At 41.7% G+C, this 14,810-nt stretch overlaps 1 protein-coding gene across 1 annotated transcript; it reads right to left on the minus strand.

Moving 5' to 3' along the window:
• Positions 1-12,306, minus strand: hdr (hematopoietic death receptor). Its single transcript, XM_041900043.2, has 10 exons — positions 12,096-12,306; positions 9,298-9,463; positions 8,861-8,989; positions 8,597-8,708; positions 8,306-8,397; positions 7,974-8,066; positions 7,674-7,714; positions 4,769-5,044; positions 566-602; positions 1-391 (listed from the first exon to the last, which is right to left on the minus strand). Exons 1-10 carry the CDS (start codon positions 12,120-12,122, stop codon positions 78-80), a joined length of 1,287 nt encoding a protein of 428 aa, XP_041755977.2. The 5' UTR covers positions 12,123-12,306; the 3' UTR covers positions 1-77.
• Positions 12,307-14,810: the final 2,504 nt, after the last annotated feature.

Here is a 14,810-nt window from a genome sequence, read left to right on the forward strand (position 1 = left end):
ATTATGGGGTTGTGTGTAGATTGATGAGGATTTTTAAAAATGTAATCCATTTTAGAATAAGGCTGTAACGTGTACATTCACTTTTTATTTTCTGCATATTCATTTACTGCATATTCAAAAAAACCATTTTTAATGGCTTTAGAAATAATATTTTCTGCTGATAACTTTTGGTCCAAATAAAGTAAGGCTTTGATTAGGTCATTCATGTCAGCTTGCATGCCCACCTTTTCCAACCATACTTTCAACAGTTCATAGACTCGGTCTTCAGGATGAAGGTGTGCAGCGCTTTTTATAGCGTTGTCACTGAGTCCAATGTGCCTGAAGAATCTGTTATGGTAGTAAACGTCCAGCTCTTCAAAAAGTTCAAAACATTTCTTCAAGGACTCGTCACCTAAAATAAAAAAGGCATGTCAAGACCATGACATCAAAGCCCACCGTGCTGTCCTGTATTATAATCTTAATCAACGAAAATATGGAGAACAGCAGAGTGGGTCATAGACAAGGCTAAATATTGTTTGTATGTTAACTAGTCTAAATCCATAAAATATAGAGGGTATACTCTCACCATTCAAAGGAGCAAGTTTTCTGAGAAGGACATCTTCCTAGAAAGATTTTAAAAAAGAAACATGGTCAGTCATAAATCATAAGTCAGGCTCCTAAATGAGGCCCTTGCACTAGCTCTGAAGTTGGCTATTGAAGGGCCGTGCAGGAGGTGAAGGACCTCAACACCAGCTCTGGGCTTCTTGTCTCTGGCCTTATTCCGTCCCTTCCTCAACCCTGCATGTGCATCTATAAGTCACATTTATGTGCTTGGGCCTGGCCACTAGCAATGGTTAATTAAATCTTCAAAAACAAGTGGCTGTAATCGCTGCCAAAGGTGCTTCAACAAAGGTTGAATAAAGGGTCTGAATATTTATGTAAATGTGATATTAACCTCCCGAGTGGCGCAGTGGTCTAAGGCACTGCATCGCAGTGCTAGCTGTGCCACTAGAGATCCTGGTTAGAATCCAGGCTCCGTCGTAGCCGGCAGCGACCGGGAGACCCATGGGGCGGCGCACAATTGGCCCAGGGTAGGGGAGGGAATGGCCGGCAGGGATGTAGCTCAGTTGGTAGAGCATGGCGTTTGCAACGCCAGGGTTGTGGGTTCGATTCCCACGGGGGGCCAGTATGAAAAATAAAAAATAATGTATGCACTCACTAACTGTAAGTCGCTCTGGATAAGAGCGTCTGCTAAAAATGTAAAAAATAAAGTTATTTCTTTTATATACATTTGCAAAAATTCCAAAAACCTGTTTTTTGTTTTGTCATTATGGGGTATTGTGTGTAGATTGATGAGGGGGGAAAAAACAATTTAATCCATTTTAGAATAAGGCTCAGGAATCTGAATACTTTCTAAATGCACTGTAGTTACAGTGGGGAAAAAAAGTATTTAGTCAGCCACCAATTGTGCAAGTACTCCCACTTAAAAAGATGAGAGAGGCCTGTCATTTTCATCATAGGTACACGTCAACTATGACAGACAAAATGAGATTTTTTTTCTCCAGAAAATCACATTGTAGGATTTTTTATGAATTTATTTGCAAATTATGGTGGAAAATAAGTATTTGGTCAATAACAAAAGTTTCTCAATACTTTGTTATATACCCTTTGTTGGCAATGACACAGGCCAAACGTTTTCTGTAAGTCTTCACAAGGTTTTCACACACTGTTGCTGGTATTTTGGCCCATTCCTCCATGCAGATCTCCTCTAGAGCAGTGATGTTTTGGGGCTGTCGCTGGGCAACACAGACTTTCAACTCCCCTCCAAAGATTTTCTATGGGGTTGAGATCTGGAGACTGGCTAGGCCACTCCAGGACCTTGAAATTCCTCTTACGAAGCCACTCCTTCGTTTGCCCGGGCGGTGTGTTTGGGATCATTGTCATGCTGAAAGACCCAGCCACGTTTCATCTTCAATGCCCTTGCTGATGGAAGGAGGTTTTCACTCAAAATCTCACGATACATGGCCCCATTCATTCTTTCCTTTACACGGATCAGTCGTCCTGGTCCCTTTGCAGAAAAACAGCCCCAAAGCATGATGTTTCCACCCCCATGCTTCACAGTAGGTATGGTGTTCTTTGGATGCAACTCAGCATTCTTTGTCCTCCAAACACGACGAGTTGAGTTTTTACCAAAAAGTTATATTTTGGTTTCATCTGACCATATAACATTCTCCCAATCCTCTTCTGGATCATCCAAATGCACTCTAGCAAACTTCAGACGGGCCTGGACATGTACTGGCTTAAGCAGGGGGACACGTCTGGCACTGCAGGATTTGAGTCCCTGGCGGCGTAGTGTGTTACTGATGGTAGGCTTTGTTACTTTGGTCCCAGCTCTCTGCAGGTCATTCACTAGGTCCCCCCGTGTGGTTCTGAGATTTTTGCTCACCGTTCTTGTGATCATTTTGACCCCACGGGGTGAGATCTTGCGTGGAGCCCCAGATTCCATTTCCAAATAATTGCTCCCACAGTTGATTTCTTCAAACCAAGCTGCTTACCTATTGCAGATTCAGTCTTCCCAGCCTGGTGCAGGTCTACAATTTTGTTTCTGGTGTCCTTTGACAGCTCTTTGGTCTTGGCCATAGTGGAGTTTGGAGTGTGACTGTTTGAGGTTGGACAGGTGTCTTTTATACTGATAACAAGTTCAAACAGGTGCCATTAATACAGGTAACGAGTGGAGGACAGAGGAGCCTCTTAAAGAAGGAGTTACAGGTCTGTGAGAGCCAGAAATCTGGCTTGTTTGTAGGTGACCAAATACTTATTTTCCACCATAATTTGCAAATGAATTCATTAAAAATCCTACAAATGTGATTTTCTGGATTATTTTTCCTCAATTTGTCTGTCATAGTTGACGTGTACCTATGATGAAAATTACAGGCCTCTCATCTTTTTAAGTGGGAAAACTTGCACAATTGGTGGCTGACTAAATACTTTTTTTCCCCACTGTACTTACCGTTTGCTAAAAGCCACAGTCTGATGTATATAGCATTAGTTCACCCAATTCATAATTACTCTCACGGGCAAATGGAACCCAAAGAACCGTGTCCCATTTTGAAGTAGTGCTACTCCCTTTCCACCATCCATCTTGATGTAGACTTACTAGGCAGTTTTTACACATCTTCTTGGGTATGACGCTACAAGCTTAGCACACCTGTATATGGGGAGTTCCTCCCATTCTTCTCTGCAGATCCTCTCAAGCTCTGTCAGGTTGGATGGGGAGCGTCGCTGCACAGCTATTTTCAGGTCTCTTCAGAGATGTTCGATCAGGTTCAAGTCCGGGCTTTGTCTGGGCCACTCAAGGACATTCAGAGACTTGTCCTGAAGCCACTCCTGCATTGTCTTGGCTGTGTGCTTAGGGTCTTTGTCCTGTTGGAAGGTGAACCTTCACCCCAGTCTGAGGTCCTGAGTGCTCTGGAGCAGCTTTTCATCAAGGATCTCTCTCTCTACTTTGCTCCGTTCATCTTGTCCTCGATCCGGACTAGTCTCCCAGTCCCTGCCGCTGAAAAACATCCCCACAGCATGATGCTGCCACCACCATGCGTCACCGTAGGGATGGTGCCAGGCTTCCTCCAGACGTGACACATTTGGCATTCAGGCCAAATGTTGGTTTCATCAGACCAGAGAATCTTGTTTCTGATGGTCAGAGTCCTTTAGGTGCCTTTTGCCAAACTCCAAGCGGGCTGTCATGTGCCTTTTACTGAGGAGTGGCTTCCATCTGGCCACTACCATAAAAGGCCTGATTGGTGGAGTACTCCACAGAAGAACTCTGGAGCTCTATCAGAGTGACCATCAGGTTCTTGGTCACCTCCCTGACCAAGGCCCTTCTCCCCAGATTGCTCAGTTTGGCCGGGAGGCCAGGTCTAGGAAGAGTCTTGGTGGTTCCAAACTTCTTCCATTTAAGAATGATGGAGGCCACTGTGTTCTTGTGGACCTTCAATGCTGCAGAAATGTTTTGATACTCTTCCCCAGATCTGTGCCTCGACACAATCCTGTCTCGGAGTACTACGGACAATTCCTTCAACCTCATGGCTTGGATTTTGCTCTGACATGCACTGTCAACTGTGGGACCTTATATAGACAGGTGTGTGCCTTTCTAATCACGTCCAATCAATTGAATTTACCACAGGTGGACTCCAATCAAGTTGTAGAAACATCTCAAGGATGATCAATGGAAACAGGATGCACCGGAGCTCAATTTCGAGTCTCATAGCAAAGGGTCTGAATACTTATGATGTGGTCCTCTGTAGCTCAATTGGTAGAACATGGCGCTTGTAACGCCAGGGTAGTGGGTTCGATTCCCGGGACCACTCATACGTAAAAATGTATGCACACATGACTGTAAGTCGCTTTGGATAAAAGCGTCTGCTAAATGGCATATTATTATTATGTAAATAAGGTATGATTTTATTTGTAATACATTTGCAAACATTTCTTAAAACCTCTTTTCGCTTTGTCATTACGGGGTAGTGTGTGTAGATTGATGAGGGGAAAAAATTATGTACTCAATTTTAGAATAAGGCTAACGTAACAAAATGTGGAAAAAGTCAAGGGGTCGGAATACTTTCCGAATGCACTGTATATTGAGCAGAGAAAAGAAAGATGAACAGGAAGTAAGACCAGATCCAGAATAGGATGTGAGTTCTAAAGAAACAATGAAGATGTGGTTAGAAAAGAGCTTGAGGGAAGAAAAGGGTTAGGTTAGCATGAGCATGCCCTGTACTGCTGCTCTCACCCTAGCCGCATTGTCAGGCTGCCTCTTGACCGAAGGGCTGGAAAGCGGGGAGTATCTGGGGAAGGGGGCTGAGGGTAGTGCAGACAAACTGGACTGGGAGGAGTTGGTGGTGTTGTGGAGGCTGTCGCCCAGTCCATTGTCCTCATCCTCAGTGGCTGAGGAAGCTTTGGCACCCACCGCCTGGGTCACCTCCAGCAAGGGATGGAGCCGTGTGTAATCCGACACAGCACTTCGGTTGTTCTGCCTCTCCTCAATTGACCTGTTGTTTTGATCATCCTACAAGATACAGTGGGGAAAAAAAGTATTTAGTCAGCCACCAATTGTGCAAGTTCTCCCACTTAAAAAGATGAGAGAGGCCTGTAATTTTTATCATAGGTACACGTCAACTATGACAGACAAAATGAGAATTTTCTTTCCAGAAAATCACATTGTAGGATTTTTAATGAATTTATTTGCAAATTATGGTGGAAAATAAGTATTTGGTCAATAACAAAAGTTTCTCAATACTTTGTTATATACCCTTTGTTGGCAATGACACAGGTCAAACGTTTTCTGTAGGTCTTCACAAGGTTTTCACACACTGTTGCTGGTATTTTGGCCCATTCCTCCATGCAGATCTCCTCTAGAGCAGTGATGTTTTGGGGCTGTCACTGGGCAACACGGACTTTCAACTCCCTCCAAAGATTTTCTATGGGGTTGAGATCTGGAGACTGGCTAGGCCACTCCAGGACCTTGAAATGCTTCTTACGAAGCCACTCCTTCGTTGCCCAGGCGGTGTGTTTGGGATCATTGTCATGCTGAAAGACCCAGCCACGTTTCATCTTCAATGGAAGGAGGTTTTCACTCAAAATCTCACGATACATGGCCCCATTCATTCTTTCCTTTACACGGATCAGTCGTCCTGGTCCCTTTGCAGAAAAACAGCCCCAAAGCATGATGTTTCCACCCCCATGCTTCACAGTAGGTATGGTGTTCTTTGGATGCAACTCAGCATTCTTTGTCCTCCAAACACGACGAGTTGAGTTTTTACCAAAAAGTTCTATTTTGGTTTCATCTGACCATATGACATTCTCCCAATCCTCTTCTGGATCATCCAAATGCACTCTAGCAAACTTCAGACGGGCCTGGACATGTACTGGCTTAAGCAGGGGGACACGTCTGGCACTGCAAGATTTGAGTCCCTGGCGGCGTAGTGTGTTACTGATGGAAGGCTTTGTTACTTTGGTCCCAGCTCTCTGCAGGTCATTCACTAGGTCCCACCGTGTGGTTCTGGGATTTTTGCTCACAGTTCTTGTGATCATTTTGACCCCACAGGGTGAGATCTTGCGTGGAGCCCCAGATCAAGGGAGATTATCAGTGGTCATGTATGTCTTCCATTTCCTAATAATTGCTCCCACAGTTGATTTCTTCAAACCAAGCTGCTTACCTATTGCTGATTCAGTCTTCCCAAACTGGTGCAGGTCTACAATTTTGTTTCTGGTGTCCTTTGACAGCTCTTTGGTCTTGGCCATAGTGGAGTTTGGAGTGTGACTGTTTGAGGTTGTGGACAGGTGTCTTTTATACTGATAACAAGTTCATACAGGTGCCATTAATACAGGTAACGAGTGGAGGACAGAGGAGCCTCTTAAAGAAGAAGTTACAGGTCTGTGAGAGCCAGAAATCTTGCTTGTTTGTAGGTGACCAAATACTTATTTTCCACCATAACTTGCAAATAAATTCATTAAAAATCCTACAATGTGATTTTCTGGAGAAAAAAATTCTCAATTTGTCTGTCATAGTTGACATGTACCTATGATGAAAATTACAGGCCTCTCTCATCTTTTTAAGTGGGAGAAGTTGCACAATTGGTGGCTGACTAAATACTTTTTTCCCCCCACTGTATGAAAAATGATATGTAGTCTAATGAAGCACAATTGTTCACTTATGCAGTTCGCCATGTTTTCACAAAGTGGTGTAATTCCATCAGCTCATCTGAGTAATTTTATCAGAATTAATAAATCGATATGCGGTGCTGATTGGCCCAGACTCCGACCAGAGTTAAGCACACGTAAATGTAACGTAATTGCCTTTTTATGCGCTTTTCTCTCTATGCGTATTCTGACCTTGAACTTAAGCATCAGAATAGCATGCTATTCACCCACTATTCATTTGAGGTGGAGTCGAATAAATGAAGGTGTGGCGGAGGTGTGTCTACAGATACTCCGTATTCTGACCTTGACTTAATTCCACCACCTTTACACGTGAGGAAACCATGAATAAGGTCTAGCGAACCTACTGGTTCCAAGTGGAAAAAGCATCTACTTAATTTTTTTCCAGATAGAAATAACAATTTTCCATGCACTGTAATTTACAACTTGATAAGATCTATTGATAAGAGCTAGGTAAATGAGTAATCAGTTTGGAGAAGGGGATTTTAAATACACATAGCAATTGTTTTAGATGATTTTCCCTTAATGATCCTTGGAGATGAATATGAAACCAGCCATATGGAAGCAAACTGAAAATCATATCAACATGACATGTATTGCGTGCTCTCATAACCTGTTCTCTCTATGTATTCTGTTGAGTCTGTCGACAAAATTCGAATTAAAAGGTGCACCGTATTTAAAGGGGTGGCTTATGAATGTACTGAAAACCCCATTGAATGAAAACTCCACAAGAAAATCTGTAGGCCAGCAAGTGGGAGGGTTTTCAGCAGTTGAATTAGATGTATTCAGAACGCGCAAGGTAGCCCCACCTGCAGAGCGTGTTATGCGACTGAATAAGGCAAGTCTGAATACCAAATACTGAGAAGTGCATAGGAAAGGCGTGCGTAGGAATGACAAATTCCTAAGTTGGGATCAGCCCTATTGCGTCTGACACGGTGAATGTGAAAATAACTTTTGAATGAGACCGACTGACTCACCACCACAATCTTCAGCGTCTCACTGGGAGTGTTCTGGGAGTCTGGAACAGATGACGTATGAATCAGAGAGGGCCCTTAACTTTTAGGTACAATATTGACATGTTCTGTTGACAGCTTTAAGTGCATCTCTGCTAACGCAGTGAGCTTTGAGGCTCTGTGCTCTCTGATTGGCACCCTATTACCTTTATAGTGCACTACTTTTGACCAGGGCTTATAGGGAATAGGGTGCCATTTGGAAGGCACCCTGAGCCTTCACTTTTGAATGATCAAAGGTATTTATTTGTTATAAAATGACCTTACCTCTCCTTTTACAGCACTTTCGCCTCTTCCAATAGACACCGACAATTGCAGCAGTGATACCCAGTACTGCCACCACAATCACAATAACACCGGCTGTTTCAATCGAGAGAAATGAATGTTTAATGTCACAACCCCATCCCTCCGCTGTTTACCAAATAAGTGGCAAGGTGACCAGATTGCCCCTTGAAATTCAAAACGTCATTTTCCAAATACATGCAACATTCATAATATTCTATTGTGTTAACACACACAATCCCAATCCACAGTAATAACAGGAGACAACAGAGCATGCAGCAAGGTATTGTCTGCTGAACCTGGGCCTGGTGTTATACCTGAGACGGTGCTGGATGTGGGCATTCTGGTCTTACAGACCGTGTTGGACGTAGTGGTGCAATTCTTCACCCTCACCTCATTCTCTTTACATCTGAGATAATGGGGGTTTCAACAAAATATAATTCCAAGCCATATTAACCCAGTTTTAATTGATTTTGTAATTGATAAATAAAAAAGAAGGCTATTCACCACTGTGCAATAACGTCTTTACAACAATCTAATGAAGTAAAAATGGAGGCTAGATTTAGTTTGAGAGCATCAGCGTGTAAGCTCACATTCTCTGGACATACCGTAAGCACTTTTTGCACACCTCGCAGGCTTCGTCAGGGGCACAGAATAACCCTGGTTTACACTGGCACTCTCTGTCCTGAGTGATGGTGCATGCCTTCATAGTCACCTGATCTGTGAGAGGAAAATACAGAATTTGTCATGTTAAAGACACAAATATCTGAAATGGGATAGATCGGAGCCTTGAAGGTCAGCCATTTAATTTGTCATTCATTCTAATGGATCATATTGAATTTGAAAAGGGCTAACTTATTAAACAGAATTACCTGAGCGACACTCGGTGCACTTTAAGCACTGTCGTAGTCCGTTGTCATGTTCAGTGTATGTGTCAATGTCACAGGCCTCACATGTTCCTCTCTCCAAGGTACGTGTGCAGTACGCTTTGACATATGTACCTGAGGCCATAGAGAAACAACAGTTACTGGGCTATCCAAACAGGTGTACATACAGCAGACACTTGACACTGAATATTCATTACTGTAGTTGTATAACCGTAGTCAATACAAGGCCAAAGTTGCGCCAGTAGTTTCCATGATGGATTTCGACTTGTGACACTCGTTGCATCACAAATAGCACCCTATTCACTATATAGTTCACTTCTTTTGGCCAGGGCCCATTGGGCTCTGGTCAAAAGTAGTGTACCATTTCAAGTGCATACACTGGTCTCAGTAGACTGTGAATCTTAAATATCAATTTGGCTCACCAGCTAGGCAGTTTAAACAGCAGATGTTGTCATGTGGGTACTCCAGGTTTTCCCGGCATGAGATGTCCCGCTGTGTCATGTTTCTGTCTCTGCCTCCTGTCCGTGTCAACTCTAGACCAGACTGATCTGCCACCGTAGGGCTGAGGGCCCAGATTAGGAGGACAACCTTAGATAAAGATGAAGCACACATGACAAACATTGTCATCCAGTTCCCGTTGCTTACTTTAGACACCCATAACATCTAAGCAAAGTGTAACCAAAGTTGGTGAGGAACTGACCATTGTAGAGGTAGGAGTGAATCCCAAATGGCACCCTATTCCCTATATAGTGCACTACTTTAGAGGGCTCTGGTCAAAAGTAGGGAATAGCGTGCCATTTGGTACATAAACCTAGGTCTTTCTTTCCTCACAATATGACATTGTCCTGACATTAATCACTTCCCCTTCAAGGGAATATCTTCAAAAAGGTCCATATTAATGACTAACTAGAGAAGGGCAAGAAAATAATCCCAGAATGTCTTTGAGATCATCCAAACCTTGTTTGTCAAGCAATTTCCTCGTCTTTGTACATACAGAGCTCCTTGTTCAAATGAAATACTTTACAACACTTACAGTACCAGTCAAAAGTTTGGACAAACCTACTCATTCAAAGGTATGTTTACTATTTTCTACATTGTAGAATAATAGTGAAGACATCAAAACTATGAAATAACACATATGGAATCATGTAGTAACCAAAAAAAGTGTTGAACAAATCAAAATATATTTTATATTTAAGATTCTTCAAATAGCCACCCTTTGCCTTGATGACATCTTTGCACACTCTTGGCATTCTCTCAACCAGCTTCACCTGGAATGCTTTTCCAACAGTCTTGAAGGAGTTCCCACATATGCTGAGCACTTGTTGGCTGCTTTTCCTTCACTCTGCGGTCCAACTCATCCCAAACCATCTCAATTGGGTTGAGGTCGGGTGATTGTGGAGGCCAGGTCATCTGATGCAGCACTCCATCACTCTCCTACTTCGTAGGGTGGCTACTTTGAAGAATCTCAAATATAAAATATATTTTGATTTGTTTAATACTTTTTTGGGTTACTACATGATTCCATATGTGTTATTTCATAGTTTTGATGTCTTCACTATTATTCTACAATGTAGAAAATAGTAAAACTAAAGAAAAACCCTTGAATGAGTTGGTGTGTCCAAACTTTTGACTGGTACTGTAGCTATTATAACAGGAACAATATAATTGCATTCTTAATCACACCACTGATGCTCTATCAAAACAACTACAAATCAAGTGTTATTTGTCACATGCTTCGTAAACAACAGGTGTCGACTAACAGTGAAATGCTTACAAAGGTCAGCTACACCAGAAGAGTGGTAGCAATAAAAGGGGATTTCCACAACTGCCAATATTGAAGATGGCTCATAAAATCACTCTCACTTAACTATTGAGATATGATTGATTACTAATAGGCCATTTAATGTGATGTGTAGAAAATGAGACATCAGTTGCTAGACATTGTGAATGTGGGTCTTTTAGATAAACAGAGTGAACATGGAAGATGTGTTAAACCCTGTCGATCTTATCCCTGTCACTTCAACTATAAGTGAAGCAAGCCTAATGATTAGTCCCCACTATTGTCATTTCTGCAGTTACACAAAAACGATTTTTAAACTGTTCCAATGGGTTCAACTTAATCTCCCAGAAGAAACATGTACTGAATGAATAAGATCACTGGAAAATAATGTTGCCAGTGTAAACATAAGGTGAAAATGTTCTATAGCTTAGGTCTTTATCTGGTTCAAGAATTTGTGGGTGGTATTTCTCAACTACAGACAAATCAGGAGCGCTGTGATGCAATTTCATCACTAATCCCTTCGGAACCTCTGCTGAGTCACAAGATACATGGGCACACCCAATTTAGCAACCTGTATTCACATGCATAGTATGTCCAAGATGGACCAGCCTACAAACCTACTGAACAAAACCCAAGCACACTCCAGAGTAGAAAAGAGGCTAGGTGACAATAGCTATGCTGCATCATATCATGTTTGGTTGCTGTTTTATGAATGATAGCCTACATATGGGCCAAGGAGGCTCACAAGGATATTGGTATCCACAGTACGCCCACAATGATAAATATTTTTTCAACTAAACTCTTATTGTATTCCCCAAAAATGTTGTTTTGAACATAAATACACAGTTATTTTAGCTTTAAACTGCTAAATGTTCTCTCTGCCCAAGGCAAAGTGTGTAGAATTGCAGGAAATTAGTTTTAAAACTGCAACATTTTCTCACTAATGCCAACATTTTAAAATGTTCTTTCCCAGGGTCCGAAACGTCATTAGTCTGGCCATACACTGCAGAAACTGCTTGTATGCATTTTTCTATCGCACTCTAAAGTAGGACTTGTGTTCTGATATTATGAGGGGGTCCCTGATGAATTTGTTATCACAAAAGTAATCACCGACGCAAAAAAGTTTGGGAACCCTTGCGCTAGGCTAACACTGCACATTAGCCTAACTAAACACCGGCTTCAACTGGCGCCACATAAGAATTTCGCACCTTTATGAGGCATTTCCATTGGCATGTTTACGCGACATTCTTTCGGGCCACACAAATTGCGCGTCGATTGAGTCAGAAAAATAGTTCGAATTTTAGAATAGGTCAAAAGTAACATTACTAGTTAGGCTACACAATTTCATTGATGAGGTAATGACACCGGCGCGTGTGCTGTGTGTCAACAATGTTTCAAGTTTATGTGGTCACGGCGGTACAGCGTGAAACAACTTACCATGTAATGTAGGCCTATATCGCTCATACTTTTATCAAACCTTGCAAGATGTCAAAGGTGGCGTACACTTCCCAGTTGATGTGTCCGAAACCAGAAAAGCACCACCAGCACTCCTCCTTGAATCGATGGTTTAGTTTGGTTGAACACCGATAGATTTATTTGACACAACTCTACTCATGAAAGAGAAAGCTCCAAATGAAGATTAGCTCAGTGTCTGTCACGCCCCTTTAGTGAAATGATTACATAGTCCCAATTAAACCATCTCCTCTAGCCTCGACACTTGTCAATGTTATAGGCTGCGTTTACACAGGCAGTGAAATTCTGATCTTTTTTTCCCCCCACTAATTGGTCTTTTGACAAAATATATTTTTTAGAGCTGATCTGATTGGTCAAAAGACCATTTAGTTAAAAAATTAGAATCGGGCTGCCTGTACAGTATAAACGCAGCCTTAGATATCTAAAATGAAGCGCAGTTTGGCCTAGGGGCCTGCCAATTGTTTCATTATTATTATTATTATTATTATTATTATTATTATTATTATTAATGATTCACAAAATACAAGCATGCTTTTTGGGAGAACTTGATTCATGTAGTTACATTCAATATGACATAGATGCAAATAGAAAACATTGTAGGATTGAGTTAATGTCTTATTCCATGTACCCTACAAAAGGAGTATATACAAACCATTACAAATGTTGTTTTAGTTGGGGAAAACCCTTTTGAGACTTCTGGGATTACGAGCCACACTCATCATTATCAAGGTGGGAAATGCTCTGTCTGTGTATGTCAGTTTGACATTATCTATGCAACAGTTGTCTGCATGACTTAGTCTCTCACACGCAGACACAGCCACAGTCACAGGACAGGAAGAGCAGGGTTAAACTGAAGTGTGAACCCCAAACATGTAGTCTAGCCTTTTTAAACAACAAGACACCACCTAACAGTAAACTGTGAAAATACACTAACCCAGTCACCCTTGTCTGCTGATATAATTATGTGAGGATGGATTAGATCAAATTCAAGGATTTCTGTGACCTACTTAGGTCATATATCCATACCACATAATTGCAAAAGGGTTTTCTAATGATCAATTAGCCTTTTAAAATGATAAACTTGGATTGGCAAACACAATGTGCCATTGGAACACAGGACTGATGGTTGCTGATAATGGGCCTCTGTACGCCTATGTAGATATTCCATTAAAAATCAGCCGTTTCCAGTTACTAAAATCATTTACAACATTAACAATGTCTACACTGTATTTCTGATCAATTTTATGTTATTTTAATGGACAAAATAATTGATTTTCTTTCGAAAACAAGGACATTTCTAAGTGACCCCAAACCTTTGAACGGTAGTGTGTATATATATACACTACCAGTCAAATGTTTGGACACACCTACTCATTCAAGGGTTTTTCTTTATTTTTACTATTTTTAACATTATAGAATAATAGTGAAGACATCAAAACTATGAAATAACACATATATGTTAAACAAATCAAAATATATTTTATATTTGAGATTCTTCAAATAGCCACCCTTTGCCTTGATGACAGCTTTGCACACTCTTGGCATTCTCTCAACCAGCTTCATGAGGTAGTCAACTGGAAGGCATTTCAATTAACAGGTGTGCCTTCTTAAAAGTCAATTTGTGGAATTTCTTTCCTTCTTAATGGGTTTGAGCCAATCAGTTGTGTTGTGACAAGGTAGGGGTGGTATACAGAAGATAGCCCTATTTGGTAAAAGATCAAGTCCATATTATGGCAAGAACAGCTCAAATAAGCAAAGAGAAACGACAGTCCATCATTACTTTAAGACATGAAGGTCAGTCATTACGGAACATTTCAAGAACTATGAAAGTTTCTTACATTTTACATTTTAGTCATTTAGCAGACGCTCTTATCCAGAGCGACTTACAGTTAGTGAGTGCATACATTTTCAAGTGCAGTCGCAAAAACCATCAAGCGCTATGATGAAACTGGCTCTCATGAGGACCGCCACAGGAAAGGAAGACCCAGAGTTACCTCTGCTGCAGAGGATAAGTTCATTAAAGTTACCAGCCTCAGAAATTGCAACCCAAATAAATGCTTCACAGAGTTCAAGTAACAGACACATCTCAACATACACTGTTCAGAGGGGACTATGTGAATCAGGCCTTCATGGTCGAATTGCTGCAAAGAAACCACTACTAAAGGACACCAATAAGAAGAAGAGACCTGCTTGGGCCAAGAAACAAGAGCAATGGACATTAGACCGGTGGAAACTTGTCGTTTGGTCTGGAGTCCAAATTTGAGATTTTTGGTTCAACCGCCGTGTCTTTGTGAGACGCAGTGTGGGTGAACGGATGATCTCCACATGTGTATTTCCCACCGTAAAGCATGGAGGAGGAGGTGTTATGGTGTGGGGGTGCTTTGCTGGTGACACTGTCTGTGATTTTTTACACTCTTAACCAGCATGGCTACCACAGCATTCTGCAGCGATACGCCATCCCATCTGGTTTGGGCTTAGCGGGACTATCATTTGTTTTTCGACAGGACAATGACCCAACACACCTCCAGGCTGTGTAAGGGCTATTTTACCAAGAAGGAGAGTGATGGAGTGCTGCATCAGATGACCTGGCCTCCACAATCCCACGACCTCAATCCAATTGAGATGGTTTGTGATGAGTCGGACGGCAGAGTGAAGGAAAAGCAGCCAACAAGTGCTTAG

The sequence above is a fragment of the Coregonus clupeaformis genome, chromosome 16 (assembly GCF_020615455.1).
Source record: "Coregonus clupeaformis isolate EN_2021a chromosome 16, ASM2061545v1, whole genome shotgun sequence".
Classification (NCBI taxonomy): Eukaryota; Metazoa; Chordata; class Actinopteri; order Salmoniformes; family Salmonidae; genus Coregonus; species Coregonus clupeaformis.